Below are 19,817 nucleotides of genomic sequence, written 5' to 3'. Positions count from 1 at the left end.
CAAGCCAATATCCCCTGGTACTCATTTATTTCAGGAAAAAAAAAAAAAAAAAAAAAAAAAGACACTGAAAAGACTGTACTGCTTTTAGTGCCCAAGTTAGCTTCCACTTGACGCTATACTGTCTCGTGTATGCAAAACCATAATGATATGTAAGCTTTGAAAATGCTTTTAAAATCAGAAAGTTATCATGGGAATCACAGAGTGGCTGGGTTGAAAGGGACCTTAAAGATCACCTAGTTCCAATCCCCCTGCCATATGCAGATGAGCCTCCCACTAGACCAAGTTGCTCATCCACAGCTTCCCTGGGCAACCTGTCCCAGTATCTTACCACCCTCATAAGGAAGAACTTCTTCCTAATTTCTAATCTAAATCTACCCTTCTCCAGTTACCAGTGACATTGGGTCAGGCACTCTCTTGGAAGTAGACATGAACTGAGACTTTGGCAGAGTGACCCCCCTTGTTCTGTGAACAGAGGGAAGCCCTGTGTCTTGCTACCACCAGGCAGTGAGATAAAAGCGTGAAACAAAGCTTAAGGAAATCAAACTTCAAAGAAGTTTGAAGCAAACCTTAAAACTATATTCAACCCATTTGTAGTAGCTCAATGCAGTATTGTCTCTAAAGACACTGAAATTGAAGTTTACGTCTTTTTTGCTGCAAAAACGTTATAAAAAAACAAAAGGCAACCCCCTCCTCAATCTAATGTCATTAAAAAAAGAAAAAAGTCTGATAAAAAATAAATTTTTTTTTTTAAGAAAGGAGGCTGCACAGATTTCCAAAACAAAAAGGGCACATTTTTACCCAGAATTGTGTAGGACTGTAATGATGGTTACCACACTGAATGACACAAAACAGCATGTTAATACTGAGCTGCTTTTTCCAGTGATGATTTCCACCTCAAGTCAAAAGTGCTAATGGCCAGAAATAGTCCGTTTCTCATGTCTATCTTTTTAAACACACTAACTTTCCTTACAGAAAGGAGAAGGGACATTGTGTCATCCTGTCTGAACAGTCCAGGGCAAATGAACCTGGGAAAGTTCTGCAAGGCAGCTGAACTAGATGAAGCACTTACGCTAGTCCAGAAAAAAAATCATTTGTTTGCCATCAAGGAGCCTGCTCAGGTATCTTAGTGTCTGCTCTAATTTTACACAAGTTTCATTCAGCTGTCACTCAGCTGGAGATAATTCAGTGGAGTAGGTGGAAGATCAGGCTGGCTACTTTTAGACTTAAGAACAAAATCTGCAGAAATGCAGTTTCAACTGACAGCATCCCAGAACAATGTAGCCCCTCTGCTCTCCCAGCCTGTCTCCTTGTAAATAATGCCCCTTTTCTTATTTGGTTCTTCCACCAGTTTTCTCCTGTCTGGCTATATGTGACAAATATTAACTGTTTGATAATAAGGATGCTTATTTATAAATACACACTTCTTATCTGATTTGTCTTAAAAAAATAGTGTTTTGAGTGGAATAATTAAAAAAAAAGTTCCTAATGAAAAACAAAAAAATGTTTTTCAATGAAAAATATCACTGATTTCTCCATACTTGGTGATGATATTATGGAAATTGCATTCTTCCATGATATTAATTATTTGCAAAATCAATTTATTTGCATTGATTTTGTTTTGTTCTGGTTTTAATTTAAATGCATTATACTCAATGAGAGTGTCATTGTTCTTGTAATGTTTCCTACACTATTATTAAAAGAAAGAGTAGGTATCCTCCTTAATTAAGATATTGTCAAGGGTTAGGGCTGGACCAGCCTCTAGACAAATGACAGATGCTCTCTATTAACTCTTCTCCCTTCCCAAAGGGGAAGAGAAAGGGAGTAAGAAGAGATATAGCTGGAAAGTAAAATCACCAAACAGAATTAGTTCTGTGCTAGTTCAAACCAGGACAGGTATTTACCACATCCCTTATCAATGAGCACATGCTGTTTTTACAGAGAAACTTAAAATTCCACTTCCTTTAGAACCATGACAGTTTTGGTAAGGTAGTTCTTGAAAGGTCTAACAAAATTTCTAATGTTTCCAAGTTGTAACACATTAAACAAAACTGAGGTGTCATTCCTGATGATCAGGCGCTGTGTTTAAGCAATCTTTTCCGAATCAGATACAGAATGATCAGCAGAGTATTTTGCAAAAAGGAAATGGATTTATACTGAACTTGAAAAAGGAACCACTTGCTTTCCGGCCACATACACTTCAGAAATATTCCGGTCATCACCTGAAATAACATGGTCAAAACAGGGATTTGCACATAAATCTGTGTACTGTTTCAGTTAGTGAAAATTATGCAATCCACAAAGTCAGTTTTGGAATACATTATTTGCCGTGACCATTTCCTAGGACTGAGAAATTTTTTTTCTGAGAGAAATAATCAAGTTACTGGAAAGATCAATGGATGTGCAAACTACCCATGCTTTTTTGAAGAAATGAATGTGGCATTTGGCTGCTGAATTGTGGCCAAACATGGCCACAATTAATACCACATAGTTCTTCTACACAGCCCCACAATGAACAGCCTAGCTCTTGGTCCAGATGATGCCCTATGAAGAATATCTGTTCTCTTAGGGGGATACGACTGTCAGGGTTGGCTTTTTGTTTGTTTGTTTGTTTTAAAGGTCATCTTTTTTGTCTATGAGTAAAAAAACTCATAAAGGCAACTGGTCAGAAGGACTCTTTCTGAGCTGAGGTGTTTCTGAACTGGTGATTAGCATGCCAGTAATACTTTACTGTGAAATATGATTTAGCTCTTACTGTAGATAGATAGATGTGGTAATAAATCTGACAAACTTGGTGCATCTGGCCATGTTAAACTGACTATTTAACTATGTTCCAAAGAACAAAGTTAAACTACTTAATTCTTACTTAGTATTTATGAATAAATGTAAGTAAGAGTATATTTGTTTAATATAAATAATATTGATATTAATATTAACAGTAACATGTTAATGTTTATAAACCACCTCAATAAATATATTTAATTACTGTAAACAAATATATATTTAATTATAGATGAATACATTTATTATTAATCTCCACATTAATTTAGGCAATTTTTGATGTATGACACAAGAAGACAATTTTATGTGGTCTTAGAATCAGAACATACCTAGATACAGAAACTTCTGGAGAGTGTCCTAGGAAAGAAATGGGGAAAAAAAAAACAAATTCAGATAGCAGTATCTGATATTCCAGATCATAATTACTTGAAGCTTGAAAGAACTCATAGTTTTCATAAATATTCCTATTACCACCAAAACCAAAACTTAATTTGCATATTTTCTCATAAATAGCTTTCAGTAATCTATCTCAGGAACAAAATGCTGCACAAGTTTGACGGTATAACAAATATATGCCTAAAACATAATACTTCCCCTTCCTCTGTTTTAGAGTTGTCAAATTCATTTAAGTATTGAAAAATAAGACAAAACTGTAAGCAGTTAGAGTTCTAAGAATTGCTAATTTAGCTAAAAATGTTTAAACTGCAAAATATTTTTTTCCAGAATTATTTGAATTAGGAAGAAGATTGAAATTTTAAACAATTTAATCTAATCCAGATTACTGTGTATGAAACAGATTAAGGAACATTGCCTAACCACTTATGCCCACATTTCTAAGTAAAACTGTCTGGCCCTATCAGTAAATTTAAGTGTGGTTCATTACCTTTTTTAAATCATGATTTTTTTTTTAATTATATGAGGTGTGCCAATTGTATCATGCCTGTACTGCTTATATGTTTGTATAAAAACGGTGCTTTCAAGATCAAAGCAGCCGTCTTGATTTCTTGCTTACATTCACAATAGCAGTGCAGTCAAGGCAACCTAGCATTTATCTGGAAACAGGCCATTTTTTAATTTGAACTTAAGTTGTTAACTAAAACTAAATTGCTTTTTCTTCGCTGCCATTTGTCACTGCAAATGGATAGATCTAGTTGTCATCTTAGGCTAATAAAACATGCACTAAAAAATGTTATATGCATTTTTGTTCATTGGAATATGGGACTGTCACAGAAGACAGCAACCCAAACAAAACAAACAAAAAAACCCCCACCACAGAATCTCAGGCTGAAACACAGAAAGCAGTGTTGTAGTACATCCAATTTCTCTTACTGGAGTAACTCTCAAAAGACTTATCCTGGTTGTATCATAGACCCTCCTCACATAATTTCCAGTAATTTTTTTGATCATTAATGATTTTATGATTACCTGGAAATTATCAGCAGAGAACAAGTCAAAAGGGCTGTCTGAAGCTTTCGTGTTAATTAGCAGTGCATCAAACTCTTTGCCGACCTCAAAGTTTCCAATCACATCATCTAGTCCTAGAGCTGAAGAGGAAAATGAGCTCACAAACAGTTCTTCAACATTTTTCCACCATGTGGAAGTACCCAGCAACTTACTTGAGACTTTAATAAGAAAAACTACAATAATTTAGATGGTTACAAGGAAAAACATGAAAGCAAATTCAGTACTGAGTATGTTTGCATCTGAGCTCTTCAGCAGCTTCTCAGTAAAAATATACATATTTTTACAAATATATATATTTTGGTGAATTTCTGAATGGCACCTGTTAAAGGTAAAAGAAATCTGAAAAACAGGGTTTTTTTATCTTTGAATGTTCTCCACTAATTTTGTGTAATTGCAGATGTGATGTATAGGCAACTAACTGTTTGAAGTGGAATAACAATAATTTATACTGCAACAACATTAAAGGTTGAGATGGGTCAATGAAATGAAGCCAGAGAAACAGTAAAGTATATAATAATATTGCCTTTGCTAAGACAGTATTAGATTTAGTTTATCTGTTCATTAGATTGCAAAAGTGAAAGCAGCTTGGACAGGCTGTATAGACCTATTACAATAGTAATATGTATTAATATGAAAAAAGAAGAGATGTGCAGTTATTCTTGGATAAGTAATGGTAATTAACAGGAAAAAAGAACAATATAGTGCAAGGGGAAAAAAAAAAATCATAGTCAGATCCGAAGGTCTCATGGCCACGTGTAAGGCTTGTCTTATGGTCTACTACTTAGCTTTGTTTCAAAGCTTCATTATAACCCCTGGTTCTCAAGTTCACGAACACTGAAAATCTCAGCAAATGGGCACTTGCAGGTGCTCAGAATACTTAGAGAAGCCTTTGTGTCTCTTTGGAAATAATTTGTGATAGTTTTAAGTTGTACAAAGTATCTGGTATTCAATCAACTTTTCTAATATTCTGGAGTAAAACTAAGTTATCAAAAGTAATAATATCTGCAAATAATTTGTTCACTTGATCTCAGTTTGCACCTGTCCAACAAATGAGCTGTAGGCTTAAGTGAAGTTTGTGTGTGGCTGGTATTTCACAATACCTTAAAGATGTTTAAATTCCTCCAAACGGTGAAATATTTTGACTGCCTACCAGTTTTAACTAAAACAATCTAATTCCTTCAGGTTTGTGAGCAGACTGCAGTTTTTAGATTAAACACAAGAGGGAGACAAGTGTTTAGGAGTCAGCAATACAATGTATGGAAACAACGAATCACTCATTCAAATTTCCTCGGACAGTACTTGTTCAGGCTATGGGAAGCCTGTATCAGTAGTTTACATTCTACTCTTGAAAGTGACTCAGTAAGGATAAACGCGCTCAAAATCAATGTATAAAATAAACACATTGCTAAGTAAACCTCAGGACCCAAATAGAACAGGAGAAAGAGTAACTGAGAAGGAAAGCCACATGTAAATTCAGGATTTTTATAAATTTTCCTTTCTGTACTTCAGCTAGATTATTCTCAACTTTTATGAGAACAATATATACTGTGAGAAACCTCCTTTTTTTGTCCTTGTCCATTTTCTATATTCTTTCTTTTCCCATTTCACCCTCCAGAAATTCAAATAGAGTCCCGAGAGTACCTGTTTGATGACATTATCATCACATCCTTTAAACCCACCGTTAAGAGTTCCCAATGGTGTTTTCTCCCAACTACAAAAATATTACTAGGGCATGTAGTATGAATGAATGAAAATTTATCAAGAGCATGAAAATACTTGGGACCACTTCTTCAGCAGGTAGACAGCTCACTTTTGCTAACTAAAACAGTAATAATTTTTTACTTATGTGTGGATTTGCTCTCTGCTAAATCATACAAGCTTCACTAAAACTTTGCTAGTTGTATAAATCAGTACGTGCATACTGATAACAAAACATGCTAGTGAAACACAATAACCAATATACTATATAACTATATTCTGCAAGTGCAACTGGGTCTTCAACAACTATGGTGCATATCCTGCTTAAACTTTGTGTTTTTCTCTGACTGAGGAGTGATCTACATGATGTTTTGATCTGATGGAAAGATAGGGACAAAATGCCTCACTGAAAGCTCAAAAAACAGAAACAGAATTAGAAACCAATGACAAACAGGATGCATGATTTTATAGTAACTGCACAGCTTTTCCTCTAAGTGTTGGTCTTTCCAGTCAGTATGATAAACATGCAAGCACTAACTACTGAGAAGTCTAAGGATCTCTGCAAAGAAAATGGACAACCCTGGAAAGTCATTCAGATTCTGTTATTAAACTCTCAACATCAGTCTGAATACTTTTCTGTAATAAGCCTCTCTGGTATGGTTATGAGAGACTGATTTCTACCCTGCAGATAACATTTCTGACTTCAGTTTGGGACCAGAAAACCTGTGAACTCAGTCACCTTTTAAAGACAGACAGACATATCAAAAAGACCTGTAGTTCTCTGTGTACAGTTCGAAGAAATTTCTTCTTACCTTGGCTTCCTCCTAGAGTGGCTAGTTGAAAAGCTTCTTCAAGAGTTAGTCCTGTTTCATTCTCTTTATTGATCTGAAGGCTATTAGATGCTATCATTGTTTTCCTGATGGCATCAAGCATAGAAGCTGAATATCCACCAGCAACATCTAGAAGGAATCAGATTCTTAGAAACAAACTTGGGGATTAATTCTCTGGCTTAAAATTCTATGAGTTTTTATTAAACATTATGGAGTGGCAGATGTGGTAAACATAAAAAGTTTTATTGTAAAGTAATGTCTCAATGTATAATTCCTGGTAAAGGTGCTCTCACATACAAAGTCAGGTAAATAGAACACAACACTTATCAGAACCCTGAAAAGTTGTTGTTCAAGACCTGTTTACTCTCATAACAAGAATATAACTTTCTTCATTTATTTTTGAACACTTTTGGATCAGTTCTAGATTTCAGTACTCTAGACTTCATTACTCTAGAAACAGGGGTGGGGTGTTAACCAGTCCTTAAGTTAGAGACATGCTAACTTTTCAATATGGACAAACAGTCATGTGTCTGTATCTCCCAACAGTTTCCAAGAGAAACAGCAAACTACTAACCTGTGCCGAGGCCAAGCTTCACTTTGTGTTTCAGGACCTTTTTCACATTTAAGACACCGCTACGCAACCTGGATTCAAAGAGGAAACATATTCTGTGTGATAGACGCAGATAAAGTTCAGGAAGTGTAAGGCTGCAGAGCCATTCCATGGCAAAGGCTCTCAGAATGTGTGCAATAGGTTAGATTTATTAAACTAGGATGGTGCATTTGCATTCATACATCTGATAGACAGGGTTTAATCACTAAAATTAAAAGCAGTTTTTATCAATCAAAAACTCTTACAGTTTTTGGAGAACCAGCTCTCAGTATACCTGTGAAAAAATTCAAAATATGATGTAAAGTATATTCCAGGAGATGGGAGGTCATTTCCTGAGCTCCAGTAAGTCATCACAAACAGGGTATAGATCATGTTAAAGGTAAAATGACTGTTAACATTTCATACAGTATTCTGTCTGGATACCATACAGTTTCTCATTTCTGCTTAATAGAAAGACTACATATCCCATTTCACCAAAACCTATGCCTACTTTGGGGGGAAGGGTGGTAGATGGCAGACTTTTGGATCGTCTGAATCTGCCATTGATAGAACAGTCAGAAATAGTTTTAAAAAGTATACCAGAAGATCACAAGTCAGTCCAGAGCTTACCACACACAAGTAGAGCATGAATGGTCATGCTCAGTCCAGTGCATCACTTTTGATGAAACAGGATATCATATACATAGCCTTGTAGCTATGGACTGGACTCAGGGTATTAAGTGAACAACAGCTTTATTTAATAGTACATTTTTTTGGTTTTTTAACTTACGAAAAATTGGAATTGGGGCAATGAGAAATTGCAGCTCCACGAAGACTAAAAAGTTTCAGCTCTTCTTCAGAAAGATAACAAGCATGAGCCATCACTGTCTAAAGAAAAAAAAAAACATTATCAGTTTACCCAATGTTGCAGTTCTTTCAGAGCCTGTGATTTTTGCTGCACTGCTTTTAATAGCCAAAAGGAAACTTTTTTTATCACCAAGGAAATCAATCCAGTCCTTGAATGAAGCTCTTGAAATCAACAGGGGAGAAACTCTCATTAAATTCAGTATGCCAAACATACCACTCCCTCAGCTTTTTTTTTAATTTATTAATGTAAGAAGATAGGGTACAGACTCCTGCTGTGAACTAAGAGCATCAAGGAACAAAAGCAGGAATTCCCTAGTTGCCCTAGTACTGTGGTAACCTTATGATTTATATTTCATAGCTAACACAGAGATTAAGTACTGGAACTAGGAGTACATCAGATATAATTGAACATGTTTGTATTCTTAGCATGTTTCCCATTGTCTCTGTAGAAGTTTGCACCAGGTAGATAGACATATCTAGAATATTCTTTAATTAAAATAATCTAACTTGTTATGCCACTGAATAATGACTTTTCTTTCTTGGCCTACATAGCTGACTTTAAAAATAAGTCCACAAGCAGTATATACAAAACATAGATATATATGATAGCATCACTTAATAGGACATAAACCAATTATAAACCCAGACATATCTAATTGGAATTACCTCATATGCCAAATGCCCACTCAATGAGAAGAGCAAGAGCTCTGTTAGGCCTTGCAATCTGCTATTAAAAACAAGAATAGCACAGGGAATATTTCCATAGTGTTATTTCCTAATAGCACTGTACCCCTGCCATCTCTATGCAATAACCTCAAACGTAACTGAGAAGTGCCTCATCTTAAGTTAGGAACATACATATTGTAGCTGCTGAACCACCTCTCTGCTAATCTGTACTTCTTTTTAAAAAGAAGGAAATATTTCAGCCACCATTTTGAAAAACATACTTTTAAAACATTTAAAAAAAAAATTAATTTGGTGTCTTAGCTTTGGTGTTGGGGAGGCGAGAATGGCTGTGGGTTTGTTATTTTTAGTAGAATGCTTCCCAACCAGAGAGTAAACAAGCAATTCACTGAGGTACATTTTTGAAGACATAAATGAGAGTTCAATTGCTAATTTCCAAAGAGTTCACAGCTGCCCTTTGTGCCTCTGAAAATTATCTCCTTAAATCAATTTGACTGATGATTAAGCACTCTGACTATAGTTAGGATGTTCATATTTACTTGCATGGGCTCTCCACCATCTCAAAAGGTTTGCCCTACACTCCAATCTGTACTTAGTGTGGGCTGGTATCAGATCTGCTTGCATTTATCTTGTCAGCAGAAAGCTTCAATGAATTTCAAATTTTTAGGCCACTGTGCCTCCCAACACTTTGTAAAATCAGCTGATGAGATGAGAGAGTCTTTGGATAATTGTAAAGTGCAGCTGGCTGTATGTGACATGCACACAGAGAACGTAACAGGACAAGCTACTTTTCTGCAGAGAACTGCCAAAAATTAAGTTGGTCCCTACCATAATTCCATAGAACAAATCTTGAGGCAAAACTAGTGTGCATGAACATTGTAATATAAGGATCACTGGGAACTGCCCAAGAATTACCAGCTCCTACAATACTAGTTTTACCTAGACTCCTGATTCCACTACCCCAATTTTCTTTGGAGCCAGCCAATTTTCTTCTGACAAAACAAGACAAACTTTTCAGGTAATGAGTTAATCAACGTATTCTCTGCATGGATAAATCTAACCTATGCTGTGGCAGTCTTTATGCAGCTACCTTGCTGGTAAGCAGCTTGTTTTTATCATATAATTCAGTGTAATTCTGGTAGGAAGGAAACATGGTCTTCACAAGTTCAACTTCTTCTTCATTCTCACTTATGTGACTCTGAAATAAGAAAATACATAGCAATGAATGTTTTAAATACTATTAAACCTAACATTATAACCTTCTCAGAAACCTATTTGTGTTAAATATATAATAAGAGAAGCTAGTGTTTGTAAAGACTATAGTTAGGTCTAGTCCTTGGGTTTCTCTTTTCATCTGAGATGTCCCTGGGACCCAAAAGAGTAGCTCCCTTTGTTCCTTTAAGGGTGGTATGAAATTGTAAGCCTGCATAGTCCATTACAGTAGTTTAGTGACATAACAGTCCACTTGCTATTTGGCAAATATTAAAACAATACATGTGGCTGTGAGGTAAAAAGGAGGACCAGCCTAACACACAGTTGGAGTCTGGGATCAGGGCAACATAAAGGCAGGTGCTCCATGTATCTTCAGATGGGCTGGTTAATTCTTGGTCTCATATAATCATCTGATCCTCCTGTACTCCCACTGGAGCAGGTGTTTTCAAAATGGTCACTTTGTAATGGAAAAAAAGTCCTAATCTAGGATAGCTTTAAACAGTGTACACTTAGAACCAAAAAAAACAAACATCTTGACCTTTCAACAGACCTGTAACCTTGAAACTGTCTTTTTTAAACAGAAACTTTATTACACTGGAAATCTACAGCTATATTAACAACATTATACAAGATACAAAGATGAGTAATTCTTTTTTCTACTGAAATCTGCTCTGTACAGAAACAGCAGAAGGCAGAGAGACAGACGTCACAACCTTGGGCCATGGCGAGCAACCCTAAGCAACTCAAGGGTTACTTCAACCTGCAATACTGTGCGCCAGTCTCCTAGTGACCATGTACTGGGACCTGCAGAATTGTGCATCCTTCCAGCTATAAGCCTTCTCATTTCCTGTTCAGGTCACAGTGTTCTTGCAGCCTACCATTAATAATAATTTCAGAGGAATTTAAAAGGCAGAGTTTGAGGTAGGAATGTGGTTTGAGTGTTGTGCTGAAATTATAAAACCTCCCTGCTCTGTACACTATCTACCGAATCTATATCAATTGTATATCAAGCTCTCAGAGCTTACCTGCACATGAAGATCACGAGCCTGTGCTAAATCACCCAGTGCACACAACAAATCCTCTGTGCAGGACGGGCCAAACCGGGGAGTTATTACAGGCTGTACCCTTGGATACTGAAAATATTAAAAAGACATGCTTTGGATTCTACAACTATATATCAACAACAATAATTAAGAAAACCAGCATAGCAATTACATTTCGATTCCACCACCTATTGCTTACTGCATCTTTGTCAACTCAAATGAAGCTGTAGTTTTCTTGTTTTGAACAGAAATGTCACTACAGAAATAGAGAAATTTTTTTTTCTGAAAACAGTTTTAATGAACCTTAGTAAAGAAGTTACTTTCATTAGAACTCATTCATCAAGTCACTGAGATTTTATCAGACTTCAGAAGAAGTACTGGATGCTTTTTCATATTTGCTGACAGTACAGTATGCATTATGAGTCAGATGAACGACCACACATTTTTCTGAGTCCCACTTCTGTGAATATCAAAGACATAACAATGCAAAACTACAGAGCTCTGTAAAACCAAAGCCTTTTCTCGTTTGATCTTCTCCACTCCTGACTGCAACAAACTGTCCCTATACTCCCTAGATAGGAAGATCAGTGGTAGCACCAGATCTGCTACACAGAACAAAATAGTGAAGAAGACACCAAGGCTAAAGATGTTAATTCTACACTTAGCACTTCTGGATTAAAATTTTCATTAAAAGCAATGGTATTACAACTCTGCCTTCAGACACAGACAATAGCTGCGCACGTGGCACAACTAGAAGATAGTATATAATAATTTGTTTTGCAGTTTGTCATGGTTTAGCCTCATTTGGGAGCTAGACATCAGCAGTCCTTGGCCACTGGTCCCCCTGCCACGTGTTAAGGGAGGAGAATTGTGAGGAAGAGAGAAAACAAAACTCCCATGGGCTGAGATAAGGACAGTTTAATAGAACAGCACAAAGAAAGACAACAATAATAGTAGTGAAATGATAGATAAAGCAAGTGATAATAAAACCCGTACCCAAGACCCATCTCTCCCTGCTCCAGCCACAAAATAACACCAACCAAGAAAACCAATGAAAACAGATGTGTTCCCATGACATAACCTCAGTGGTACAGAATACCCCACTGGCTGGCAGCCTCTTGTGAACATTAACCCTACCCTGGATGAACCCAGGGCACAGTTTCTTACACCTTCTCCCAGATACAAGGAACTCAGGAGTTCTGCAGAAGTGAGTCAGCTTTACTAACACGTATGATTTAGGCATTAAACTCTTTGAATCTATTCTTGAATATTTTGAGATACAAAAGTCAACAAATTAAGCCACTGAAAACAAAACACTGAGAAGAAAAATATCCCTGCTTGTCATATTGGAGTGTAAACCTCCCTTTTATCTCAGGAGCATAAACCTGAATTTCTTTAGAAACACATTGGAAGGTATGTGCTGACCCAAAATACTGATTTTGTAGTGGATTCATAACTGTGCTTTAAAAACATTGTTTTCCGGTGGTGAGAACTTCCTTCACAAATCTACTTATGTATCACAGAGTGATCCGCTGACTTCCACCTTTCTTTAACAGAAAACTCCTTTCTAGAAAGCTGAATATTTCTAGAAAGCCAGCAAAGAATATGCACAGAATATTATTCCACTATGCTCTGACCACATGAAACTCAATTTATGTTGCTGAAAGCCCATTTCCCAACAATATGGCAGAACATTTTTCAGACTGATGATATCTGTCTACTACACAGAAACATGTATATTTATTTATTTGTCACTCAACCAGCAGTTTTTCAGCAGTATTAACTATTTAACATGTTCACAAAGCACCTTCTGGATACAGCAATGAATACACAGGAGAACTGTACTTACTTTCCTTTCCAGTAGCTCATTAACAAACCTGAAAAAGAGCAGAAAAAAATGTTATAAATTTGTCATCTGTGTTATAAATTGTGAGAAACACAGAAAATATTTACATAGACATCCTATCAAACATTTCAGACATAGATCAATTGTCTACAGAAAGTTGGGCCAGATACTCAGATGAAATAAAAAGAAGCAACACAATGCAGTCAGGACAGTTACATTAAATTATGCTAGTTGTGAATTTGACCCTGAATATGCAGATTTTTTTTGTTCATTTGCAATAATTGACATGTAATAATTACTCTGAGTTCAGACTGAAAAACAAATACATACTACATTAAATTAATTGAAAACATAATTACAAGCTAGAGCTGAAGCCTTAAAGAAAAAAAAAAAAAAAAAAAAAACCAAACATTTTTCTGTCCATTAATTCAAACTATGGCACTAAATATATCCCATTATTAAAAATTCTATTTTTAAAAGATGCTGCAATGTTTCATACCTCAATTACAGTAGTTGCATATGTCCTCATTCACTTAAAGTACTCTTGATTTTCTGGAAATGCTAATATTAATGTTAGCTTATAGATTATCTACCTTATATAAAATACAGTACAGATTTACTTACTTTGCTAAATAACAGAAGTTACCTCAGGGACCTCTACAAAAAAACCCAGCCAGTCAATATGGATAATGCACATGAGCAAATAAAACTTCCTCTGACTTTGCAAGGAAGAAATTCTTTGGAAGTTCATATGCACAGCGTATGCAAGCAATTTCAAAAAGCCAGTCTGAGATGGGTTCTCTGTGAATTTTTATGCCATAGTTTATACTCAGAAAACCCCGTAATTTTGGTCAAAACAAACATTAAATCACATTTGTCAAATAGCTTCAGATGGAAAAAACTGCTGGAGGCTAGATTCACAGCACTGAAGCTGGTGATATGTCACCAGCTGGAGGTGAGAGACCTAAGCTCAACTGCCACAACGAGCAAAGAAATTTGAGACCAACATTGTGCAACTCTGAGAGCCAAAGTACAATGTGAATTAGGTATTGTGTCTGTCCCTCCTCTAACTGATACACCTCATACAATAATAAAATATTCACTGCAGCAGGAACTCTAAAACAAATATAACTCTCAGGTGACAATCCAAAACCTGCAGACAGCTGTATTCATTATTTTTCATTCTTCAACATTGTTTCAAAACTGAAATACCTTTCTTGAAGTATCCTATATTTTGCTGGCTTTTATACTGCTCTATAGGGGAAGAAGCTCAGGTTCAAACCACACTCTCTTCTGTAGCAGAAGAACAGACTTGAACATGGATTCTCCTCTTTTCAGATGACTAAAACTAACAGTAGCATATAACGTACTTTAGATTTCAATTCCCTAACCTTTTATTCAATCATCTTCACAGGAGAAGGGTAGATTCAAATTCTTGACTTGAATTTAGATTTAATATATGAAGCACTTGAAATTGTATATTATTTCCATGCATATTTGGAGATTAACTGTAAAGAACCAAAATCAGTGTAATATATTTTCTGACAGTGTGACAGAGCATATTTTTTAGGTTCTTCTAAAGAAGAAAAAAAAAATTGCCCTCTTAAAGAGCTTTTTCATCCTTCAGCAGTTGTATTGCTGAGCTTCAGGCCTGATGATGTAACTACTTCTGATCCACGCCAACAAGTACAGAGATCTCTTCTCTAGACAGCTCTGGAGTACTTATGGCACACTCTTATCCAAAGCTGAGAAACATTTCTTATTAACACAATCACACAAGAAGGAAGTCAGAGGCACAAGACAGCTATTTAGAAGAAAACCATTGAGCTGATTCTGAGGCTTTAAAGAATATCAGAAGTGGAAGTTCTGCCACTTTCAGGCCCATTCAGCAAAAATCACACTGTATTACAAAAACTGGAGATTTATGGGAAGGAAAACAGATGTTAGTAGAGTTCAAATGACTAATAATAGGGGTTTTAAATGTATTTAAATTTAAGCAACATTAAAAATCCATGCCCATTTCAAACTTTTATGAGCTTGATTTGCAAAAATAACATAGCAACTTCACAAAAGTGCCATAAGATATTTATATTACTGTTAGGTATTTTCTCTTTCAGCATGATATTTGAAACATTTATGCAAGTAAACAAGTAGTCCTCTGAGAAAAGCTGTATGCCTGCTTAAGCATTTTCTGAGCATGGATACAAAAGACAAGGGAAACCTAAGACAGCAGGCTGCCATACTGCAGTCTTGGGTCCCTTCCCATTGCCTTGATTTGATTCTCTTTCACCATCTCTGCTGCAACAGATTTCACAGGTGCTATCCTGGAGGAAAGGAGAACCACGGCATATTTGAAGTAGGAGTATATGAAAGCTGACTCCTGCCACTTGAATAAAGCTTTATCCTAAATGGGAAAAAGAAATAGCTCAGAAGTTAACGGGGGTAAAAGAACCGATTGCCACCTGGCACTCCCATGTCAGGTCACATCCCACACACACACAGCTGGAAAGGGAAAAGAAGAGGCAGAAAACAGACAACAACACACACATATTCTATCCAAACCCTAGAGCCGTAGCTTCTCCCTTTCCTTGGCAGAGCTAAAGAGAAATAGCTTGGGCTGTGCAGCAAGAACTAATTGCCAGAACTGTTGGAAACAATACTGAGAAAAAAAAAATAAAATAAAGCTGCTGTTACTAATAAATTTACACCTGCAAGTTCTTAGTCAGCTTCACACTCACTTTTCAGATGTATGAAAAAGTCTTATTTCTAAAGGTTGCAACATCAGTTTAATCACCTTACCTTCCTGTCTCTTGGACAGAGTCAGCAGTAATCTCTTTGTATTGTGGCAAACTGTCATTCATATCCATGCAGACTTTTCCAACAAATGCCCGCTGACCAAATTTATCTGTTGAGATGCATAAGAATATAAAACTCAGAATCACTGGTTCTCAAAAACTGCTGTGAAAACCTGTACTGAAATCAGAATGGCAAATTCAACCCCAGCCAGCTTCATTTAAGATGAAGAGAATTTATGCTCTTTTCTTTGCTTTAAGTTGGGACCATCCATATGACCTTTGAAGCCAAAAAAAAGAGAAAAAAAAATTAAACAAGATTTCTCCTCTTCCACATAAATACAGAACTTTATAAATATTAAAATTGAAGGCTAGATTACTTCCATTTAACCACAGCCAGAATTCATAACGGTTGTGTATGAAGAAGACCACTGTGAAGTACAGGATGAGAAACATAAGCATCAAAGTAGAGTACCTGTAGCAGGCGATTACTCTGAGCTGAGAAAAAGCATAAAGATCTCAGCAAACCATCTCTCCTTAAGAGAAAGGAATGAGGTTCCAAACATGCCTCCCATATGCACCTGGAGAAAATTACCGACCTACTTCTAGCCTCTTTTCTTGAGATCTATCTATGCCAGGACTCATAACTCATGTGTAAAATTGAAAATGAATGCATATAATATTAAATTCTAAGCTTTTAAATGTGTTTCCAAGTTAGATCTCTTTTGTCCACTTCCACTGTCTGAGTTGTTGAATACAATGGCTTCAAAGTTTTAGGTTTTCCTACAAAATCAGAAAGACTAGGGAATTTTTGATGGAAACTGAGATTCTTGCCGTATTTCTCTGCTTTGGGAGCTGCCTGAGCCTTGATAAATCTTCCAAAAATCACAATTCAAAAAGCAGGCATTTGCAACAGTGAACAGAAGGGAGGGATATGATCCTGATGCAGCTCCCAGTGTTCTGGTTTCAGAAGGTGTGTGAATACTTTTGATGTTGATTCTCAATAAAAACTTCAGAGTATCAGGAAATTAATGCACTGACTGCAGCTCTTGTCATTCAACCTTTTAATACTCAAACAGCAAAAGGCTAGAAAGAGCTGGGAACTGCGTCTGAAGACCAAATCCAGCAGACCTAATTCAGGCTTAGCCAGCAGCTGAACTTAAAATGAGGAGACTAATAAAAACAACAGTAGGAAAGAGGCAATTAAATGAACAAGGGTAACAAGGGTGGATTTTGGGGACGCAGTACGGCAGATAAAACACATGAAAAACAAATTAGGAGAAAGACAGAAACCTAAGTAGACTAACACTCCTGTAAGTTCTATTTCCTTCACCTAAACCAGTCTGCACAACATCCTTCAAAACTTCCTGTTAGCCTTACCTATAATGTCAGCAAGAAGAAGAGAAGTATCTGTGTAAATTGTTGCAAAGTAGCAAGCTGTAGTCGTGCCATTCTTCAGAGTTCGTCTCTATAAAAAGAAATCAGTTTCAACTGTTTGGAAAAAAAAAAAATAGTCAAGCTGCCAAAATGCAGAACAGGCAGTCTGACTTCAAACTGCAAGAACATTTAGTTACCATGAAATCGTACAGTTAAGTGGGAAGGTAAAATATAGCTTTTTAATTTCATAATAGCTTTTTTAAGTCTGAATGTGAATAAATACAAAAATTCCTCTTCCAAATCCACACAGGATTTTAATAATGGCTAAACCCGTAGTAAACATTCTATATTTCCCTCCTTCAAACTGGAAATAAATTTTGACTTATATTTAGAAACACAAACATTATTATCTATTATCCCCTAGTTTTGAAAGGCTATCCAATTTTCGCAGTAAAGCACTGTTTACCTAACGTTAACAAATAAAGGCTTTTGGGAAAAAGTAGTGGTTTTCATTTGGCCACCTGACATGGCTGGGAAAAACAGCCAGGCTTTCATTTATTAAAAAAAAAAAAAAACAAAAAAAAGCCCAAAAAAACCCAAAACAATCTTTTGTTATTCCAGAATACAAAGCAATAAACTTCAAGGTAAAAGTAAACTGAGAACAACTGCTCAGTGTGTAATTTCATTAGTTATTTAATTATACCATTTGAAAGGGTATGGTGGTTGATACCTGCTCATATTACTTTTGGAGGACACAAGACTAAACGAAGAGTCATTTGAAGTTACATTAAGTCATGATGATATTTATACCTTCACTTGATCTTCAGACTAAGGCATACTACATTGACTACTCATACAGGTATAAATTATATTTTTTGATTCTGGCTACAATGTAATTTGAGAATTTTTTATTTTTTTATTTTTTTTTTAATGAGACAGAAGGCAGGACATGCAACCCAACTTTTGAGAGTGGCTGGAAGTAACTATTGACAAACATGAAGCCAAGCTCTGTCTTTTCCACACAATATTCAAACTAAAGCAAATTATTTAAAACACGGCCTTAATAGTTCCTAAAATGATTCCCACAAAAAAAACACCAGTGTCATTACTGAGACAAACTACCATTGCCTTTCTTAGGTTTTAAATCACAGAATTCTCTATTTCTATATTATTTTGATTGTTAAGCAACATTAGTTATGTCGCTTAATTCATGTGACATAAATAAGATGCTAAAAACATTTTATTTCCAAAACATCTGAATAATTTGTGTTCTTAAAATCTGAGAGACTAGAGGAGGTTCCAGATAAAATCTGGGAGATTTCACTTGATTTCTTCTATGAAGTATAGAAAGATTTTACTGGAAATAGAATTTTGATTTGAAAGAAAATCACTATGTTTTCATTACAACGACAGAAGTACAAAGTTACATATGAAACACCTTCTCCCTTCAGGTTTCATTCTATTTCTAATGGTTGAAGATTATTATCAGCCCCCTCAAACATTGCAGAGCCACTGTTATTCTGCAGCACTTGGGGGTGAAGAAATTTTCTTGACTTTGTCCTATTTGATACACATCAGGAGAGTCTAGCCATTGTGTAGAAGGTCCTACAATTAACCTCCATCTCTCACTGGCAGTTTCTTTCCAGGTGATGTTACTAAACACCTTGCACCGTGAGCACTTAACTGTGCTGATGTCACCCAGTCTGAACTGGTGGAGACAGTTACCAGTCTGTTAAAGAACAGAGATGGAATGTGAGATTGTCGCAAATGTTTTAAGTAGCTGAAGGCATGTGTGCTTGCCACTAGAGTTTATGACCAAACTCTACATTTTTTTATTATAACAGAAAGTAATTTTTTTTCTTTTACATTTGTGTGGCAAGGACAGTATATTTGTTTCAGATTCACTATGTTATTATTTTGACAACACATGTCACCGTATTAGACAAATGCAAGGCAATTTATGCTAGCCAAATAATTTAATCTGTTGAAGATTTTTCAGTCTACATATTAAAGGATACATTTCAGTTATAGGACTGAATCAGTACTCTGCAATGTGACATACTTACTGTTGATCAAGATGAATTTGGCCTTATAGCCTTTACTTTGCTCAGAACCGGTCTAGTTCAAATACAGTCTCCTTGTGCCATAATACTATCAACAGACTACAGTTAAGTCCCTGCATGAAAGATATTACTATTACTAGGACCTCAGCAGTAGAAACATCTTTCTTAACTACTCTCCAAATCACCCAGTTTCTTGTGTGTGAGAAGCACCTTCATGTAGTCTTTGCAGAAGACGATTTCATAGTAAAGGCTTTTTGTGCAGAAAAGGAAATATTCTGATTTTTTTTTTTTATTTTTTTTATGCTTGGTTATTTCTCCCTTGAGGTTGGCAGCACATGCTGCCTACACTAGCTCTGAGAGTGCTCTTAGATGTTGTTAATTTTACTCAGATATCAGAAAAGATGATAAGCAAGTTCAATGTTAATCATGTGATCAAATGAACTGCCTTATCCGCAATAACAAAACACAACTGGAACTAGTAGGGGACAACAATCTTGGCTGGAAATTATAACAGTGGCATATGTTGGCTTTATCTGTTTTTCATGATATTAAAAAACGCTTTACTATTCCTGCT

The 19,817-nt window shown here is 36.0% G+C and overlaps 1 protein-coding gene across 1 annotated transcript in view; it reads right to left on the bottom strand.

The window, feature by feature from the left end:
* Window positions 1-2,105: 2,105 nt before the first annotated feature.
* Window positions 2,106-19,817, bottom strand: part of GDA (guanine deaminase) — a 19,730-nt gene continuing 2,018 nt past the window's right edge. The window contains exons 3-13 of the mRNA XM_008941849.1: window positions 17,184-17,271; window positions 15,811-15,916; window positions 13,015-13,042; window positions 11,148-11,255; window positions 10,001-10,108; window positions 8,150-8,247; window positions 7,345-7,412; window positions 6,753-6,899; window positions 4,204-4,322; window positions 3,108-3,135; window positions 2,106-2,219 (exon numbers count right to left, since the gene is read on the bottom strand). Of these exons, the coding sequence (XP_008940097.1) occupies window positions 2,149-2,219; window positions 3,108-3,135; window positions 4,204-4,322; window positions 6,753-6,899; window positions 7,345-7,412; window positions 8,150-8,247; window positions 10,001-10,108; window positions 11,148-11,255; window positions 13,015-13,042; window positions 15,811-15,916; window positions 17,184-17,271 (969 nt within the window). The 3' untranslated portion in view covers window positions 2,106-2,148. The remainder of the gene's footprint in view (window positions 2,220-3,107; window positions 3,136-4,203; window positions 4,323-6,752; window positions 6,900-7,344; window positions 7,413-8,149; window positions 8,248-10,000; window positions 10,109-11,147; window positions 11,256-13,014; window positions 13,043-15,810; window positions 15,917-17,183; window positions 17,272-19,817) is intronic.

The sequence above is a fragment of the Merops nubicus genome, unplaced genomic scaffold (genome assembly GCF_000691845.1).
Source record: "Merops nubicus isolate BGI_N331 unplaced genomic scaffold, ASM69184v1 scaffold22586, whole genome shotgun sequence".
NCBI classification, from domain to species: Eukaryota; Metazoa; Chordata; class Aves; order Coraciiformes; family Meropidae; genus Merops; species Merops nubicus.
Note: the sequence above shows the minus strand (reverse complement) of the source record. Positions and strands in the feature narration are given on the sequence as shown.